Raw genomic sequence first — 16,096 nt, 5'->3', positions numbered from 1 at the left:
GGAAATTTTAGATTTTTTTAGTACTGAGCAAATGGAAGTTGAGCTCGCATGATACGTCATAGAGTTGCCAATTTGTGTTTGATTGATCACAACTTCAAAAATCCTAACTTCCTTTTTTTTAATCGGAATTTGCTCAAACTTTCACTGACTTGTTTCTCTCATTTTTCTACTCCTATTAAAACTAACTTAATTTCAGGGTGGACTTCCCCTTTAAAGGTGACAATCAGGAACTCGAGTGTAAGAGAATTTAAAGGGAAAAGCTCGGGCGTTTATACAGTGCGTCCCAGAAAAAACGAAACCGAGAAGTATCGAGGCCTTTCCTCAATAATGGTTACACTCTTCGACAATTTACCCCCCCCCCCCTCCTGTGTGCCTTTCCTTAACATACATTAATAATGAGAGATGCCCACCTTGAGATTCTGCAAAAAATCTTCGTCCTTCTCGGCATAGGCTTCTTCTTCTTCCTGTTGGTAAAAAAAGTTATAGTGCTCTTAAAGGTGACAATCAGGAACTCGAGTGTAAGAGAATTTAAAGGGAAAAGCTCGGGCGTTTATACAGTGCGTCCCAGAAAAAACGAAACCGAGAAGTATTGAGGTTTTATCATAAATTATTCACAATTATTATAAATAAATGACACATATTTGTAAAGCTTAGAGCCTCCTCTTTCATTTGATGAAACTCATATGATGCATATTTCACGCATGAGTGATTTAAAGCAATTTGAAGGAAGGAAATCAAAAAGACATTTGGCGGGCGGTATCTAAATTTCGTAGGGAAATCCGCATTTCTAGAAAGTTCAGTTTCTGCCCTTTCATATGACACCTCAATCAGGAAAAATGAGCAAGGAATAACAAAGTTCTGTTTGCTTAAAGTGATGCTTGCATTACCATAATTTGATTAAACAAATTCGTTTTCACTGGCTGCCTGCCGTAGCAACAAACGGAATTGACAAAAGACTTAAATCCGTTTCGTTGACAATCAGCCGTATACGAAAGACTTTATGTATCATTTATTAGTTATAATTGTGATTAAGTTATGATAAAACATCGATAATCATCGGTTTCCTTTTTTCTGGGATGCACTGTATAACACCCCGTTTTCCCTCCTCCTCCAATTTTACGTATTATTTGATGTGTCTTTTTAGGACATGCCAACGGAATGAGAATATGAACTATTTTGGGCTGCTAAGACAATTTTTTCAGTTATTTTTAAATACAAAATACCTCATTGAGCCCCCTTTCTCTATCTAAAATCAGAAAAGAAATAACTATAACGTCACGATGCGCATAGTTCAGTGCATATCAAAATGCGCAATTGAAATGTTCCAAAGCCTAATTATCAGTTCGATTCAAGCATTTGATCATTCTTTCAATTTCTGCTTGGTATGGGACCTATTATAGATGTTTTCTTTCAAAAGCCTTATCATTTCGTTTTCAAGTATGTATGTTTTTGTTTTTTTCAAATGTGTTTTATTAGGCTACGTTTTACAAATGTTAATTCCATTGTAAACGGGCTCATTCCAACACTGTCCCAAATACTTGCATTGCTCCCTCCCAGGGGTGATAGTGAGCACTATTTTTTTTTAAATTCCCCTCAACCACGCCCCCGTTGAGTAAAAAGAAGAAGAGGATTCCGGGGGAGGCATCTAACAACATTCCTCCCCCCCCCTTTTTTTTTGTGGTAAGAAAATTGGGGGGAAATAGGGGGAAATAAGGAAAAATAGACAAAATAAGGGGAAAATCTGGAAAATAAGGAAAAAAGCGAGAAAAAAATGGGAAAAAAGGGGGGAAAAATCGAGAAAAAATGAAATAAAATCGGGTAATTATCAGGCCTTTCCTCAATAATGGTTACACCCTTCGACAATTTACCCCCCCCCCCCCCTCCTCCTGTGTGCCTTTCCTTAACATACATTAATAATGAGAGATGCCCACCTTGAGATACTGCAAAAAATCTTCGTCCTTCTCGGCATAGGCTTCTTCTTCTTCCTGTTGGTACAAACAGTTATATAGTGTGCTGTTAACTCTTAACCTGCCACAATGAATACAGCACAGAGCCACAGGGCTAAACCCCATTGTGCCAAGCCACAAATCCCCCCAGTGCCAAGTTTATTTTTGAGATAATCTCATAATCTGATGGTGAGATCAATAGCCCGTGTGAAGCACTCAGCACAGTAGGCATACAGTACTTGCATGAACAAAAACTGCTATTACGAATGCGAGCAAGCATGCGTGAAGCAGCGAACCTAGAGTATGCCGAAAATCTGCCCACAGTCATGTTTAAAAAAAAAGAAAATCTCTAATATTTATTCTTTCATTCTTTAAATTTCGTTTAATTGTTTATTCATTATTGTTTTAATTGTTTTTATTTATTTTATCATTATTTTTAATTGTTATTATTATTATATATTTAGTTTTACGGGATGGGGGTGGCGATAAGTTTGCCTCGCCCCTCTATTCAAGGGTGGGGTAATACGATTGTTGGTGTTGTTCTTACCTCTTCTGTCATGTTATAAAGCCCCCTTGAAGTTACCTGTCCTGTAATTTAAAAGAGAAAACACAGAGCAGTAAATATAATTCAATTAAATTTAACGACGTCTGACAAACAGAAAAAGCAGCCACCATCGATAACCATTTTGAAAAAAACTTCAAAATGGGCGATCAGTAACTGTTATACAGTGTGAGTCAAAAAAAGTTTACACCTAGGAAATTGCTAATTATTTTAAAAATCATCTATGAACAGTTTGCGAGAGTGCAAAAATCGACTTGCGCCAAAGTTGCTTGTGTGATGTTTGAATAAAACAATTGGGATTTGGGTATTAATTCGGTCTTTACAGATCCAATTAACAAATAACAATAGCAATAACAATTTGAATCATGCCACACATATCAAATATCAAATATCAACGTACATTTGTGCGTGTGTTTGTGAGTGCGTGAAATTGCTTCTGCAAAAAGCATATCCAATGCATTTCATTTGATACATTCAATTCATTCTCTCACTCCGCTAATCCCAACATAATAATGCTGTAGGCATCACTTTGGCGCAAGTCGATTTTTGCACACAAAAATGATACCAAATGATTTGGGATAAAACACTCTTTCATAAGATGTATAATCATTTACTGTTCATAGATGATTTTTAAAATAATTAGCAATTTTCTGGGTGTAAACTTTTTTTTGACTCACACGGTAGATAGGTTAAAGGGCAGTTGCCGATCGGTTGTCAAGTATCCTATACAAATTGTCCAAACATCAACGATTTAAATTATTTGCGACAGCTCCTGGAAATATTTACGATTGGTTGGCAGTTTTTCGGCGGTTGATCGGCAATAATAAACAACTGGTAGGAGATCAATGGCCAATGTTTTCATATTTCATGTATGCACCGGCTGTACATTTTATGATATACGGAGGGGGATCGAAGTATTCTTTTCAAGAGGGAAAAAGTATTTGTGAGGCAGCTCCATAACTTTTGCTGTGATCATTCAATAAAATGCAGAAAATGGGACGTTCTATTGTGTTATAGATCTGTGGATAATTGGGATCATTTATTTCAGCGTTTTTCAGCGTTTTTTTGATTAGTTTCGGTACCCTTTTAAGAAATAACAAGTTTCGAGTCACCCCTATCCCAAATTGATCACAGAAGACCAGTTTTTCATCACTATGGCACTCATCAAGTGACATGTATACACTAACGGGCACATTTGTTTCTAAAGTTAGCAGGCGAGCGCAGCGAGCGAACAAAAAATATAACATGGTAAAAATATCATTTTGCAATCAAGACACATTAGGTAAGATATTAAACTATATATATATATATATATATATATATATATATATAAGATATAACATTATGAAAGCTGGCACCTCGCTGCCGAATGCATATATACACAAATCAAATATTTAATCACCTCGATCGATACACGAACATTAGGATATTGTCGGGCATCTCTTTGCCCAGAATTATCCTGTTTCTAAAATGTTGTGAGCGAGTGAAGCGGAGTGTTAAAATGATATTAAAATACAATTATTCGTAACCTGTGTATGGAATCATTTGTAACGAAAGGACTTAAAAAAAGACTTGTGCATGAGATTTGATTACATTACGAAAATGGCCTATTGTACAAGTTGTATATCCGAAGTGGCTTATTATGAAATGGAGGGACTTTCTTTTTGTTGCATCCACATTAGATCGATTCGCACCCATAACATCATTTAAAATTATCAGACATTATTTAAATTTCGGATAAAATTTGGTATTTTTAATAGGCTGTTGCAGCAGGAAATAAATTTTTAAAAAGAATAACATGATCGAAGTAATTAATTAAATTGTCTATCTTCTCCTTTGTTCATCTTCTTTTCTTTCAGTGGAAAAATATAAGACAAACTAAAGTTTCGAACTATAAACAACAATAGAATTGTCAAAATCAGATATTTTTTTTGACCTCGAGTAAATTTTCAATCATATATACATGTAAATGTAATCAATGCAAACATGTTTCTATTCAACCCCTGTATGGAAAAAATCTATTCCGTCGTCAATAACGAAGAGAATGAAAGTTTATGAAATCTGGTGTGGAGAAGAGCTCGCAAGATACGTCACAGTGGTGCCAATTAGTGTTTGATTAATCGCAACTTGAAAAATGTATAACTTGCTATTTTTATCGGAATTTGCTTCTCTTAAAATGAAATTGATATCAGGGTAGACTTCCCCTCTAATCAGTAACTGAACTTTCGTAGGTCAACTTTTATCAACCAAATATCGCCCGGTAATAGTCGGCAACTATATTGGGGATCAGTCGGCAATCAGTCTGAGAACTGTTGCCTACCCTGTCAACAAAAGGTTTTCGATGAAGCAGCGTCAACCTCCAGCCGACCAAAATGCTGCGGAATTCAAACCACTGGAAACCTTTTAAAGACTGACAAAAATCTCTCTGCGACCTAGCGGTTGTCGGATGTCGGCGACCGGTCGTATCTCCGATCTAGAGTGACTTAAGCTTTAATGCACCAACCAGGAGTCATAAAATAGGGTTAACTGAACTTATCATTAGAGAATAAATGTCGCATAAACTTACCGCCGCGATCTCCTGTGAAATAGGAAGACAGAAAAAAAGGGACGTTATAACAAATTTGTAAATAATCATGAATCCTTCATTTGTTTGGAAGACAGATTGTGTTCACATTGGTTTTCTATTGCCAATACTAATGCGTTTTGCAAAATTTCACTTTTGACTGGACCCCATTCACCACCGGATTGGGGCAGCACCGTAAACGAGAATAAGCAGGCTTTTTCAATGATACCAATCAAGTACGAAAAAGTAGTAGCCTACTACGAGAGATATCAAAGCCCAAACGTGAATTGCGGATTTCTTTCGTTGGAGTTTTTAAAGATAAAAGTGAAGTGGGGAATCTCACTGGAAGCAACCTAAATGGCAAATGTAAAGAAGATTCCCTGTAAAACATGATGAATAGCAAATATAAATTAAGCCACCTAATTATTTCATTAACAAACATTAAACATTACATTTACATTCTAAGCTACGGATGGCATAATTAATCAGCGATAGTACGTTATCTTACCTCTGCATATAATACCGGTTGTTTGGTCGCGGGAGCACTGGTTTTGCCCCCAGGGGTCAGCCGGGCAGTCGGCCAGTTTCGCCTCAGTGCCTACGCATCTCACGGTGGAGAGCCAGAAACGGCCACTTCCACTTCCATAACGCCCTAATGATTGAATTATTGCGTAAGCACCATAGCGAAAGCCCCACTGCTTGCAGGCAACGCTGGCGGATTGCAAATCGAAGTCATCTTGGTTGCACACGTTGCCCCACGTGCCTTCGTGATAGACTTCGAGACGGCCCAACCGGGTCAACGTGGGGAAGGCGCTCATAAGACGGATATCGTTCTCTGTGGTCGTATAATCAAAAATAAATACAACAGTATATCAAAAACACATATCTCACAAAATCTAAATAAATTTACACAAATCGAAAAGACTTCAGGGCTCACATTCATAAAGCCTGATCCAGCCTAGTTGTCAACTAACTAGATGTACATGTATGTGCTAAAGCGCACAGCTAGCCTTGTACGGTTACTATCAGGATCATGAATATTGGCCCGGTAAATAAAGCCAGAAACAAAAACAAAAAACAGATCGTCTCCGAGTCTATATACGGCAAAAAGCCGTGCTCTTCACCCGATTAGTCCACACTATGACATCACGTATTTTGATTTCTCTAGATCATTGTTTTTCAACAGGGGTGCCGCAAGACATCTCTAGGGGCAGGGACGCGAATCTAGGGGGTTTCGGCAGTTTAACCCCCCCCCCCCTTGGGCGGCCAAGTGAAGAAAAAAAAGGGGAAAAAGAAGAAGATAAAAGTAAAACGGTAAAACGGCGCGATTTTTGGAAAATCCTGGATGGCCATGCATCATGGCTTAAGGCATGGGCACACAGAGGATTTTTTCTGTTGGGAACCGGGGTAAAAGGCAATAAATTATTGGAAAATTATTGCATTTTCTGTGTTTTTTTTTAAATTTATGGAAACTGCCGCCTACCCTAGCCCCCGCTGCGTACAGTCATGGTTCAGTGACAAAGCAATGGCCTCGTAACTGTGAGGCCCCAGGATCAAACCGTGTCTATGTGCCATATTAGTGTCCTTTTGTGGGGCATTAATCCTCATTACTGTCATTTATGACTTAAGGTCGTAGGTCCCCTATTTGATAAGCATAGTAGCAAAACACACATTGTCAAATTATTATTCAATAAAATCTGAGAATGTATACTATTATCTAGATCTATTTTTTTAAAATTATTTTTTAAAATAATTCCATAAATTGGGGTAAAACAAAAATATTCCACATATTCCATGAGCGACAGTGTATGATGAAGGACTATTTTCCTTACGAAATAACATTTTAAAGATAATTAAATGTCTTTCTTCATCGCTCACTTCACTCGCTCGTAACATTTTAAAACAAAATTGGTTCGGGCAGCGAAGTGTCCGACTATCTCAATATTTGGGCAACGAGAACCCCTTATATCCTTCTACTTGGCAGCGAGGTGGCTGAATGTCGTCATGTTCGGACAGCAAGGTATATCGTACAATTATTATATTCTATATCTAAATATTATTAAACCACTCTCATTCTCTTCACTCGCTCACAACATTTTAGAAACATAATAATTCTGGGCAACGAGATCAATTTGGAAAAGGGGAGACCTGTCACTAATGAAAGGTTGAAAAACGCTGCTCTAAATTGTATAATGAGTTAAGGAAATTGTCAAATTATAGTATAAATTTGGTGAAATGGTCTGGCGACGTCAATACTTGGGTTATGATAAGATGATACAGGAGATATATAAACAAAACAACAACAACGACAACCCCGATTCCACAAAAACTATATAAAAAACAACAACACCACCACCAGTAACAAGACTAAAATGGCCCAGCGACGTTAGTAATTGGGTTATGATAAGAAGATAAAGGGGAAGAAAGAAAAAAAAAAAAAACATTTACAACACCACCACCACCATAAACAATAACAACAAAAGTAATCTCACCTTTGGGATTGGCTGTAGAGACAGAAGTAAAAATAAGAATAAAAGGGGAAAGGTGCATGACATTTTGTTGTAGTTAATATTTTGCCTAATCATGTTAAAGGCAGGGTATTCCGACATGGCTACAATGTACTGCTGTTTCTTCGTACATTGCCATGTACTTATTCATTTAATTGTTTAACAAACTTTGCAAACATTGATGGTTCATATACCATTTGCTCTTATGTCATATACTTGTGCAGTATAAGAAACGTTGTGGAATCGATCAGAAAAGGTTGATCATCTAGCATATAAGTATTGGTGTGTACTGCAAGGTTCTGGAATCATCAAAATGATAAGAAATTTGGCCCAGTCTTCGTAAAGTTACAAGCACTGCAGGCGCGGATCCAGGATTTCTTAGGGGAGGGGGCCCAACTTTTTTTTTTTTGCTCCCGAAAATTGAAAATCGCGCCGGCCGAAAAGTCGCTCAGTGGGGGGGGGGGGGGGGGGGGGGGGGGGGGGGGGGGGGGGGGGGGGGGGGGGGTAGTGAGCACATTTTTTTTTTTTGGTCCTCAAAAAAAATTCAATTTGCACCCCCCCTTGAGCGCCAGGGGGGGGGCCCAACCCCAAAAAAAGGTAAAAATCACGTGATTTTACATGATTTTTTTTCTCAAGGGGGGGGGGGGGGGGGCCGGGCCCCCCCCCCTGGATCCGCCACTGAAGCACTGTACACAGATAGATGTTTATGGGACTACGCACACGTGCGTGACACGTGCGTTTATCTCTCATACACCAATAGGTAAACTAATTTAACAAATACATCCATTAGTAGGCGGTTTTCCGGCAAATTTTGTATCATGATGTATTAGTCAAAACATATTCTTTCACATGATTGGTAATAAGAGCTTCCATTTCATTTTTGAAATTGGGGCGTTTCCAATACTGGTCTTCACCTTTAACATTTTGTACTGTGACATTTTCTTCTTCATGTTTTGAGTTACATTTCATGTATCTATGTGAAAAGGACCCATAAGGGTAAGAATGCAATCGTGTGATTAAGCCATCCTGGGTTTTTAAAAAACACAACAACAACACAAAATATTAAAAAATAATGATAACAAACACAAATAGAAACAAATAATAACAATTAGGAATTCGAACGTTTGTACAAATTCGGAACAACATATTTTACACAACCTGGAAAAGGTGACCATGATCGTTTTGATTAAAGGGATATATAGAAGAGTTCTGTTGCAGAGGGTGCTACACTAAATAATTTGTTTGTGAGATAATGAAAAACTGAGTGTCGAATTTGAAAGAACATACGATTAAAATGACAAAATTATCTTTGTTTGATCAAAATCGGTTCAGAGACGGCTGAAATATCCATAAATATAACGATTACTAATATTTGTGAACCACCACGAATATTCGATAATTTGAAAAAGCCGTTGAAAAAAAATGAAATAGCGCCTTTTACGTTGTATTTCAGCCAGGTAATGCCGATGTTGGATTTTTTTGTTGGCTTTATCGTGTGGTTGTATTACGCACAACCAGCCCGTCCAGCCGGCCCATGTATTGTCATTATTAATTAATAAATTAACGGTCACCGTATTTTTTTTTAAAGTGGAGCTGAATTGGTATGATCGTATTGTTTAAAATTTACCCATTTTGGGGTCTAAAATTACCTTCATAGCAATTTTAGGTCCCAAAAGGGCACTAGAAATGTCATATATAAGATTAAGAGCTAGCAATAAGCATGTACTTTGAAGGCATTTTCGGTCTGAGAACAGAACTCAACTATCCCTTTAACAGAGCACATCCGAATTTACCGAAATTATCTGTTATTAGAATTTCCCCATACTCTCACTGATCGATTTCTCTCATTGTGCTTAAGATTAAAACCGAACTTATTATGTTAAGTGGGACTACCACTTTACAGCAATTTTCATCAACACTAACTTAAGGATAATTTAATCAGATGAGAGATATAAAGGTATCTTGAAAACATGCAGCGGCTAATCCAGAGACACGATTAAGAGCCTTTCATTCATGAACGCTCAGTGAGGGCACATACATTTAACTATAAGAAGGTACCGAAAAAAGACGTGAAAATGGAAATTTACAGTCATGCATATAATTCATATATTAAATCACGGTTAGAAAAAAGAAGGAAAAAAAAGAAGAAAAAAACAACCAAAAAAAAAGGGCGTTTTTGTATTTTGTGTTATTGTACAATTCCTATCTCCGAAGTGGCCTATAATGAAATAGAGGGATTTGCTTCTTCTTCTTGATCCGCTGCAAAAAGATTAGCATACGTAACATCAAATAGTAGATCAGACTTTATCTAACTTTTGGACTGACATTTGATGTTTTAACCAGGCTGTTGCAGCAGAAAATAAATCATCGCAGAATAACATGATCCAAGTAATTAAGTTTTCATTCTACTACTTTTTTCATCCTTTTCATTCAATTTAAAAGTATAAAACAAACTGAATTTGTGAACTAGCAGTATAAACAACAATAGAATTGTCAAAACTAGAAAGATCACAAATTTCCCTCAAGTAAATTTTCAACATACATGCCAGTGGCGAATCCAGGGGGGCACAGGGGGCACGTGCCCCCGCATCCCCCCCCCCCCCCGCAAAAAAAATATGTTAAAATCAGCCCTAAATTCGCCCAAAATGTACTGAAAAACAGGGGCGTGCCCCCCCCCCCCCCCCCCCCCCCCCCCCGGCTAAAAAAAAAAAAATTTAAAAAAATATTATATATATGCCAATGGCTGACCTAAAAAGGTGACCTTAGTCTTTATAGATAAACAATGACAATGAAGTCCATATATTGTACATATTATGCTAATTATGCTACTTAAAGGTACTATGTCCCATTTGCAGGCCAAAAATGAAAAAGTTAAATTCCAACTGCATTTGAAAGATAATACTAATTTAGAACTTCCCTAAAAAAAGGTGGGGCTTGAAAATGTCTTCAAGTGGGAAAATAACGACTATTAGTTGTCAAATCGACTTTAGGGCTATAGAGCCCAAAAGTAATAGTCTTGATTTTCAGACAATATTGTACCGAATGGTCATACGTTTTATGCTGCGCAAAGATTCAATCAGTTTAATCTTGGCCATCACAAGAAGTGGTTATTGATGTAGACAAATACTCTTGTACCCTTTACAACTCTTTTAATGTATGTTATTACCAAAGAAGAAAAAAAGCCAGTCTGTCACTCAATAGTGTCTGACAGTGAAGTCTAGCAAGTAAACGGGTTTCCTTGCATAATTTGAATATGAGGACACTGCTAACGTTTAAATTTCACAGATAGGACATACATGATATTCATAATTCCTGCAAAGTTCTACAGCATTTGAGGTTGGCTGCAAAAGGGACATAGTACCTTTAAGACAAATGTATAAACTTAAAAATAAAAATTGGTGTCATAAATGAATTCCTTGTCATGATAGACAACCCTTGAAAAGCCGTATTATCCATGTTTTCAGGCTCCTGGATTGAGATTAGCAACATTATTACATATTGCACATATGCTAATTAGATGATTATGCTAATATGACTTTAAAAAAGTTGCTCAAGGTTGCCCAACTGGCAACCAAGCTGAATTTACTTCAATACCCATCTAGAACACAAATCAACAACAAAAACCTTGAACTTATCAACTTTTCCAGGTCTTAAAAACTTCTACAGGATTATATGGAAAAATCCATTCCGTCACCAATGATGAAGAAAATAAAAGTTTATGAAATTGTACGTACTGATCAAATTAGAGAGGAGCTCGCAAGACACGTCGCAGTGTTGCCAAGTTGTGTTGATCGATCGCAACTTCAAATGTGTATAACTTTCAAAATTTTATCGGAATTTGCTCAAACTTTCACTGACATGTTCCTCTCATGTTATCTTCTGTTTCGCTAAGAAACAAAATTAATATCAGGATGGACTTGCCCTCTAATCAGTAACTGATCCTAGATCATTCGTAGATCAACTTTTCTCAACCAAATATCGCCCGGTAATAATCGGCAACCACTGGGGATCAGTCGGCAATCAGTCTGAGAACTGTCACATACCCTTGGAAGGCCAAGAAAAACCTTCCACAATAATTTTGGTCGACAAAAGGGTTTCAATGAAGCAGCGTCAACTTCCAGCCGACCAAATTGCTGCGGAGACCCCTGGCAACCTTTTAAAGACTGACAAAAACCTCTCTGCGACCTCTGTCAACTAACTTCCGATTAGCGGTTGTCGGGTGTCGGCGACCGGTCGTTTCTCTTAAAGTGAACGGTAATATTGTTGAAGGTTTATTAAAAAACTGCGTATTTTTGGTATGATATGTTACCTTTTATATTCCTTCTACTGTACTAACCCTATATTATATGAAAAAAATCCTGAAAAAATTCTCAAACCACATAGATATTTATGGGGTTTGTTTTAAGGCGTCACTGTGCAAACCTCTAACAGTAATTCTCCCAACCAATTTATTTTGTAATTATCCCATGAAAAAAGGACATAAAACAGGCTTTTAAAAAAATCTTTCAACGCTTAAATGTTTGGAATGGTATATAGAGCCGACTCATTGCTTTGTGATGATTTACACTCACATAAAATTTAATTAAATAATAATAATGTAGTTGGGTTAATTAAGGAATCGATCATATCAGTTTTCCCAACTTTATCATTAAAGGTATAGATCAGTTTTGGAAACGCCCCCCCCCCCCCGCTCTCACAAAATAAAATGGAAGCTCTTACTCTTTTACCAATCATGTGAAAGAATATCTGTTGACTAATATGTGATGATACTAATTTTGACGGGAAACCGCCTACTAATTGATATATTTGGTAAATTGTCATATCGATCCGGCCTGGATAGATATCGCGAAGCCATTTCAACGTTGAACATTTGGGCATATATTTCTGCTTTTTTTGCGAAGTATTGCCATCTAAACCTCTGAAGGCAATATTTAAACAATATTGAATGGATATTTTGCACCCAAAACCCTTCAACCGCAATTTTACCACTACCGGTCTATATCTTTAATAATGGTCTGTTTTCACTCAAACGTTCAGATTATCTTTAATTGTATATCTAGCATTGAATTCACTACCTTAGCACCATTTCTCTCATCGAACAATGTTACCAAATCCCTTTAAGCTTTAATGGATCAACCAGTAGGCATAAACATAGGCCTAAATTAACTTGAAATAGGGAGAAACAAAAGACGTGATATGATATATCAAAGCCCCACTGTACTACTTATAGCTATTTGCGCCCTCTATATAGCAAACAATGCCTTATTGGTGACCGTTGGTCCCCCATGATCCCCTTTTTTATGTTAATTGAGAGTGATTTGATGAGATAACCACTGTCAGTGACCATGCAGGGAGGATAATCCCTTCCTTGCCAAACTAGTGCAGATGGGCTTTAATAGTCAGGATTATTCATTTGTTTGGAAGATGGATTGTGTTTACAATGATACTACATTTTGCAAAATTTTCACTTTTACGTGACCCAAATTCAGTGTACTGCACATTACATGATTACATAATCATTACCAATTTGGCATTATTTTAAATGAGAATAAGCAGGATTTTCAATTATTCCACTGTCCAGTATGACAAATGAGTACCACGAGGGATATCATAGCTCGAACTAAAATTGCAGATTATTTTTTGGAGCAGTTTATAAAAAATAAAAAAAAAGTGAAGTGGGGAATCTCAAAAGCCACCCACATTAAAGATGATTCCCTCGATGTAAAAGCAAATGTCAATTAAGCTGCATGATTATTCCATTTCTGACATTAGAAATTACATTAACATTCTTAGCTTCGAATGACGTGCATAGTATTTTCACTTACCTTTGCACATAACACCGGCTTCTCTGTTGCGGCTACACCTGGTATACCCCCAGGGGCCAGCCGGGCAGTCGGTCAGTTTCGCCTCAGTGCCTGTGCATTTCACGGAGGAGAGCACCCAAGGACCATTGCTATGACCGTACCTCTCTTCGAAGTACCTTACTGTGATTGCTCCGCGAGGGTAGCCCCACTGCCTGCAGACAACTGTGGCGTCTTCCATTCCGAAGCCGTAGTTGCACACGCTTCCCCAGCGGCCTTGTGAAAGACTTCAACACGGCCTGCCCGGGCCGCCCGGCCGACGATGAACAAATTCACGAGACGTATATCGTTCTCTGGTGATCGTATAACCAACAAAATACAACAGTATCAACACACAAATCTCATGAAATCCTTATAAATTTACACGAATTGAAAATACTTCAGGACTCATATTCATGAAACCTGATTCAGTCTAGTTGTCAACTAACTATATGTACATCACTGTCCTTCAGCCTTTGCCAGGGGCGGCCGAGCGACTTCCAAAGGGGGGGGGGGGGGGGGGGCACTAAGAAAAAAAAGGGAACTTTCTGGAAAAAGCACCTACAAAGGGAAATCTCAAAGCGAAAATATCAACTTTTTCGACATTGGTATATACCCCCTACATTATGATTACATTATCAGGGATGATTTGTTTCACTTCATACACCATACAAGATATTGCTTAAGCATCATGCTTTGCAGCTGGGTGTGATGGTCCGAAAAATTATTTGCGGGCGAGCGAAGCGAGCAAGGAAACATTTAAGATTTGTGAAATCGCAGTGCGAAAAATTACATCTTATAAAGAGGAAAAAACCCAATCCTGATAGGGTTATAAGCACATTCTCATAACGGAAGACTAAAAAGACCTTTTATAAGTAACATAAGTATATCATCTATAGATGCGTGCGAGCGAGCTTTGGGAGAAATTGCTCTTCGTCGTTTGTAATTGGGGCCCGTTTAATGTTGAGAGGAAAAGAAAAGGATCATGTGTCAAAGTACAAAGAGTAATTATGAGAGGTGAAAATGGGGCACTTCTTACACCCTCTAAAAGAGGCACTCATCAGGGATGAAAAAAGTCAGTCATATAATAGGAAATGGGCATTTGTCGACGGAAAAGGGGCCCCCATCGGATTTTGATAGGGGCATTTATGAAAAAGGGATAGGTCCCTCATTGTTAAAAGGGGAATTATCGGAGGTGAAAAGAGGAACTTATCGCACCTGAAAAGGGGCAATGACCACATATGAAAAGGGGCACTGATATTAAAGGAAAATGTGCACCGATCAGATTTCAAAGGGAATTTATCGGAGGATAAGGGGGCACTATCTGAAGTGAAAAGGAGTAACTTCTCGTACCTGAAAAGAGTCATTACCAGAAAAGGGAAGGGGCCTTTTTTCAATGGTGCACTTATCATTAGGAAAAAGGGGCTCTTATTAGAAAGGAAAAGATGCATTGGTTAAAAGAAAATGGGCACCGATCAGATTTGAAAGGGGTATCTATCGGAGGTAAGGGGGCACTTATTTGAAGTAAATAGGTAACTTCACGTACCTGAAATTTGTCATTTACCAAATAAGGGGTACTTATGAGAAGGGGAATGGGCTCTTTATTTTAACGTGGCACTTTCATAAGGAAAAGGGGCACATTAGAAAGGAAAAGGGGCACATGTGAAAATATAAGGTGCGCTTATCCGAGTTAAAATGGGGGTAGTTATTAAAAGGGGAAGGGGCACTTATAACACAAAAGAAAAGAGGCACTTGTCGTACCTGAAAAAGGGGCACTTATTAGAGAATAAAAAGGGCACTCATGAGAACTGAAAATGGACACTTATTGCAAAAAAAAGAGGAAAACTTGTCGAAGGAAAAGGGGAACTTATCAGAGTTGAAAAGGGGAAGAGGCACTTTTACAAATTAATAGGGGCACTTTTCAAAGTAAAAGGGGCACTATTCCTATGTAAAAAGGGGCACTTTTACAAAGTTAAAGGGGCACTTTCTGGTGCTTGAAAAAGTGGGGCACTGTGCCAATAACTGTATCAATATCATGAATATTTTTTTTTTTTATAAGGTGTTTTATTTTCTCAATACCAGAGGTAGTACATAAATCGAAAAACATGCAATTTTCATCTTGCTGACTATACATCACATTCAGAATAATATTTTTAAAAAAACAATTCAAGGTACAAAAAGAAATAAATAATACAGTACTATCTCTGAAAAGAGAAAAACTCCCCAGAGAGAGAGATAAAGATAAAAAAAAACAACCAACCCCCTACCTGACAAAAAACAAAAACAAAAATAAAACAAACAAACACAAACATAAAGCAAAGAAAGACTGCTGGGATAGAGGGCTGGAAAGTGCTTTTTCAAAAGTTAATTTGTATTACACAAAACCTTCCAAGATCTCCCATTTCTCAAAGTGAATTGAAAGAGTTTACCTTCCATTGCAAGTTTTTTTCCTCTTTCCTATTTTCGACAAATTTATCTTTTACTTCATGAATAAGGGTCCGGTAAAGAGTAAATCCAAAAAACAAGAGCGGAAAGACCATTGAAAAATAATCATCCGATAAGGCAATTTCGATAGTCATGTAGGGAGTCTTGAACAAGTGCGACTATTGCAATATATGACTTATTACATGATCCAAATATGATGTACGCAGGCGCGTACACAGGGGGGGGGGGGGGGG

At 37.7% G+C, this 16,096-nt stretch overlaps 1 protein-coding gene across 1 annotated transcript in view; it reads right to left on the bottom strand.

The window, feature by feature from the left end:
* LOC583243 overlaps positions 1–13,655 on the bottom strand; it is a gene marked incomplete at its 5' end in the record, with an annotated part of 28,772 nt that extends 15,117 nt beyond the window's left edge. Inside the window, 7 exon segments of the mRNA XM_030989265.1 lie at positions 411–464; positions 1,932–1,985; positions 2,494–2,534; positions 5,075–5,086; positions 5,580–5,906; positions 7,564–7,575; positions 13,404–13,655. Coding sequence (XP_030845125.1) covers positions 411–464; positions 1,932–1,985; positions 2,494–2,534; positions 5,075–5,086; positions 5,580–5,906; positions 7,564–7,575; positions 13,404–13,655 — 752 coding nt within the window.
* Between the last annotated feature and the right edge of the window lie 2,441 nt (positions 13,656–16,096).

This window comes from Strongylocentrotus purpuratus, unplaced genomic scaffold, assembly GCF_000002235.5.
Source record: "Strongylocentrotus purpuratus isolate Spur 01 unplaced genomic scaffold, Spur_5.0 spur5_scaffold_18, whole genome shotgun sequence".
NCBI classification, from domain to species: domain Eukaryota; kingdom Metazoa; phylum Echinodermata; class Echinoidea; order Camarodonta; family Strongylocentrotidae; genus Strongylocentrotus; species Strongylocentrotus purpuratus.
Note: the sequence above shows the minus strand (reverse complement) of the source record. Positions and strands in the feature narration are given on the sequence as shown.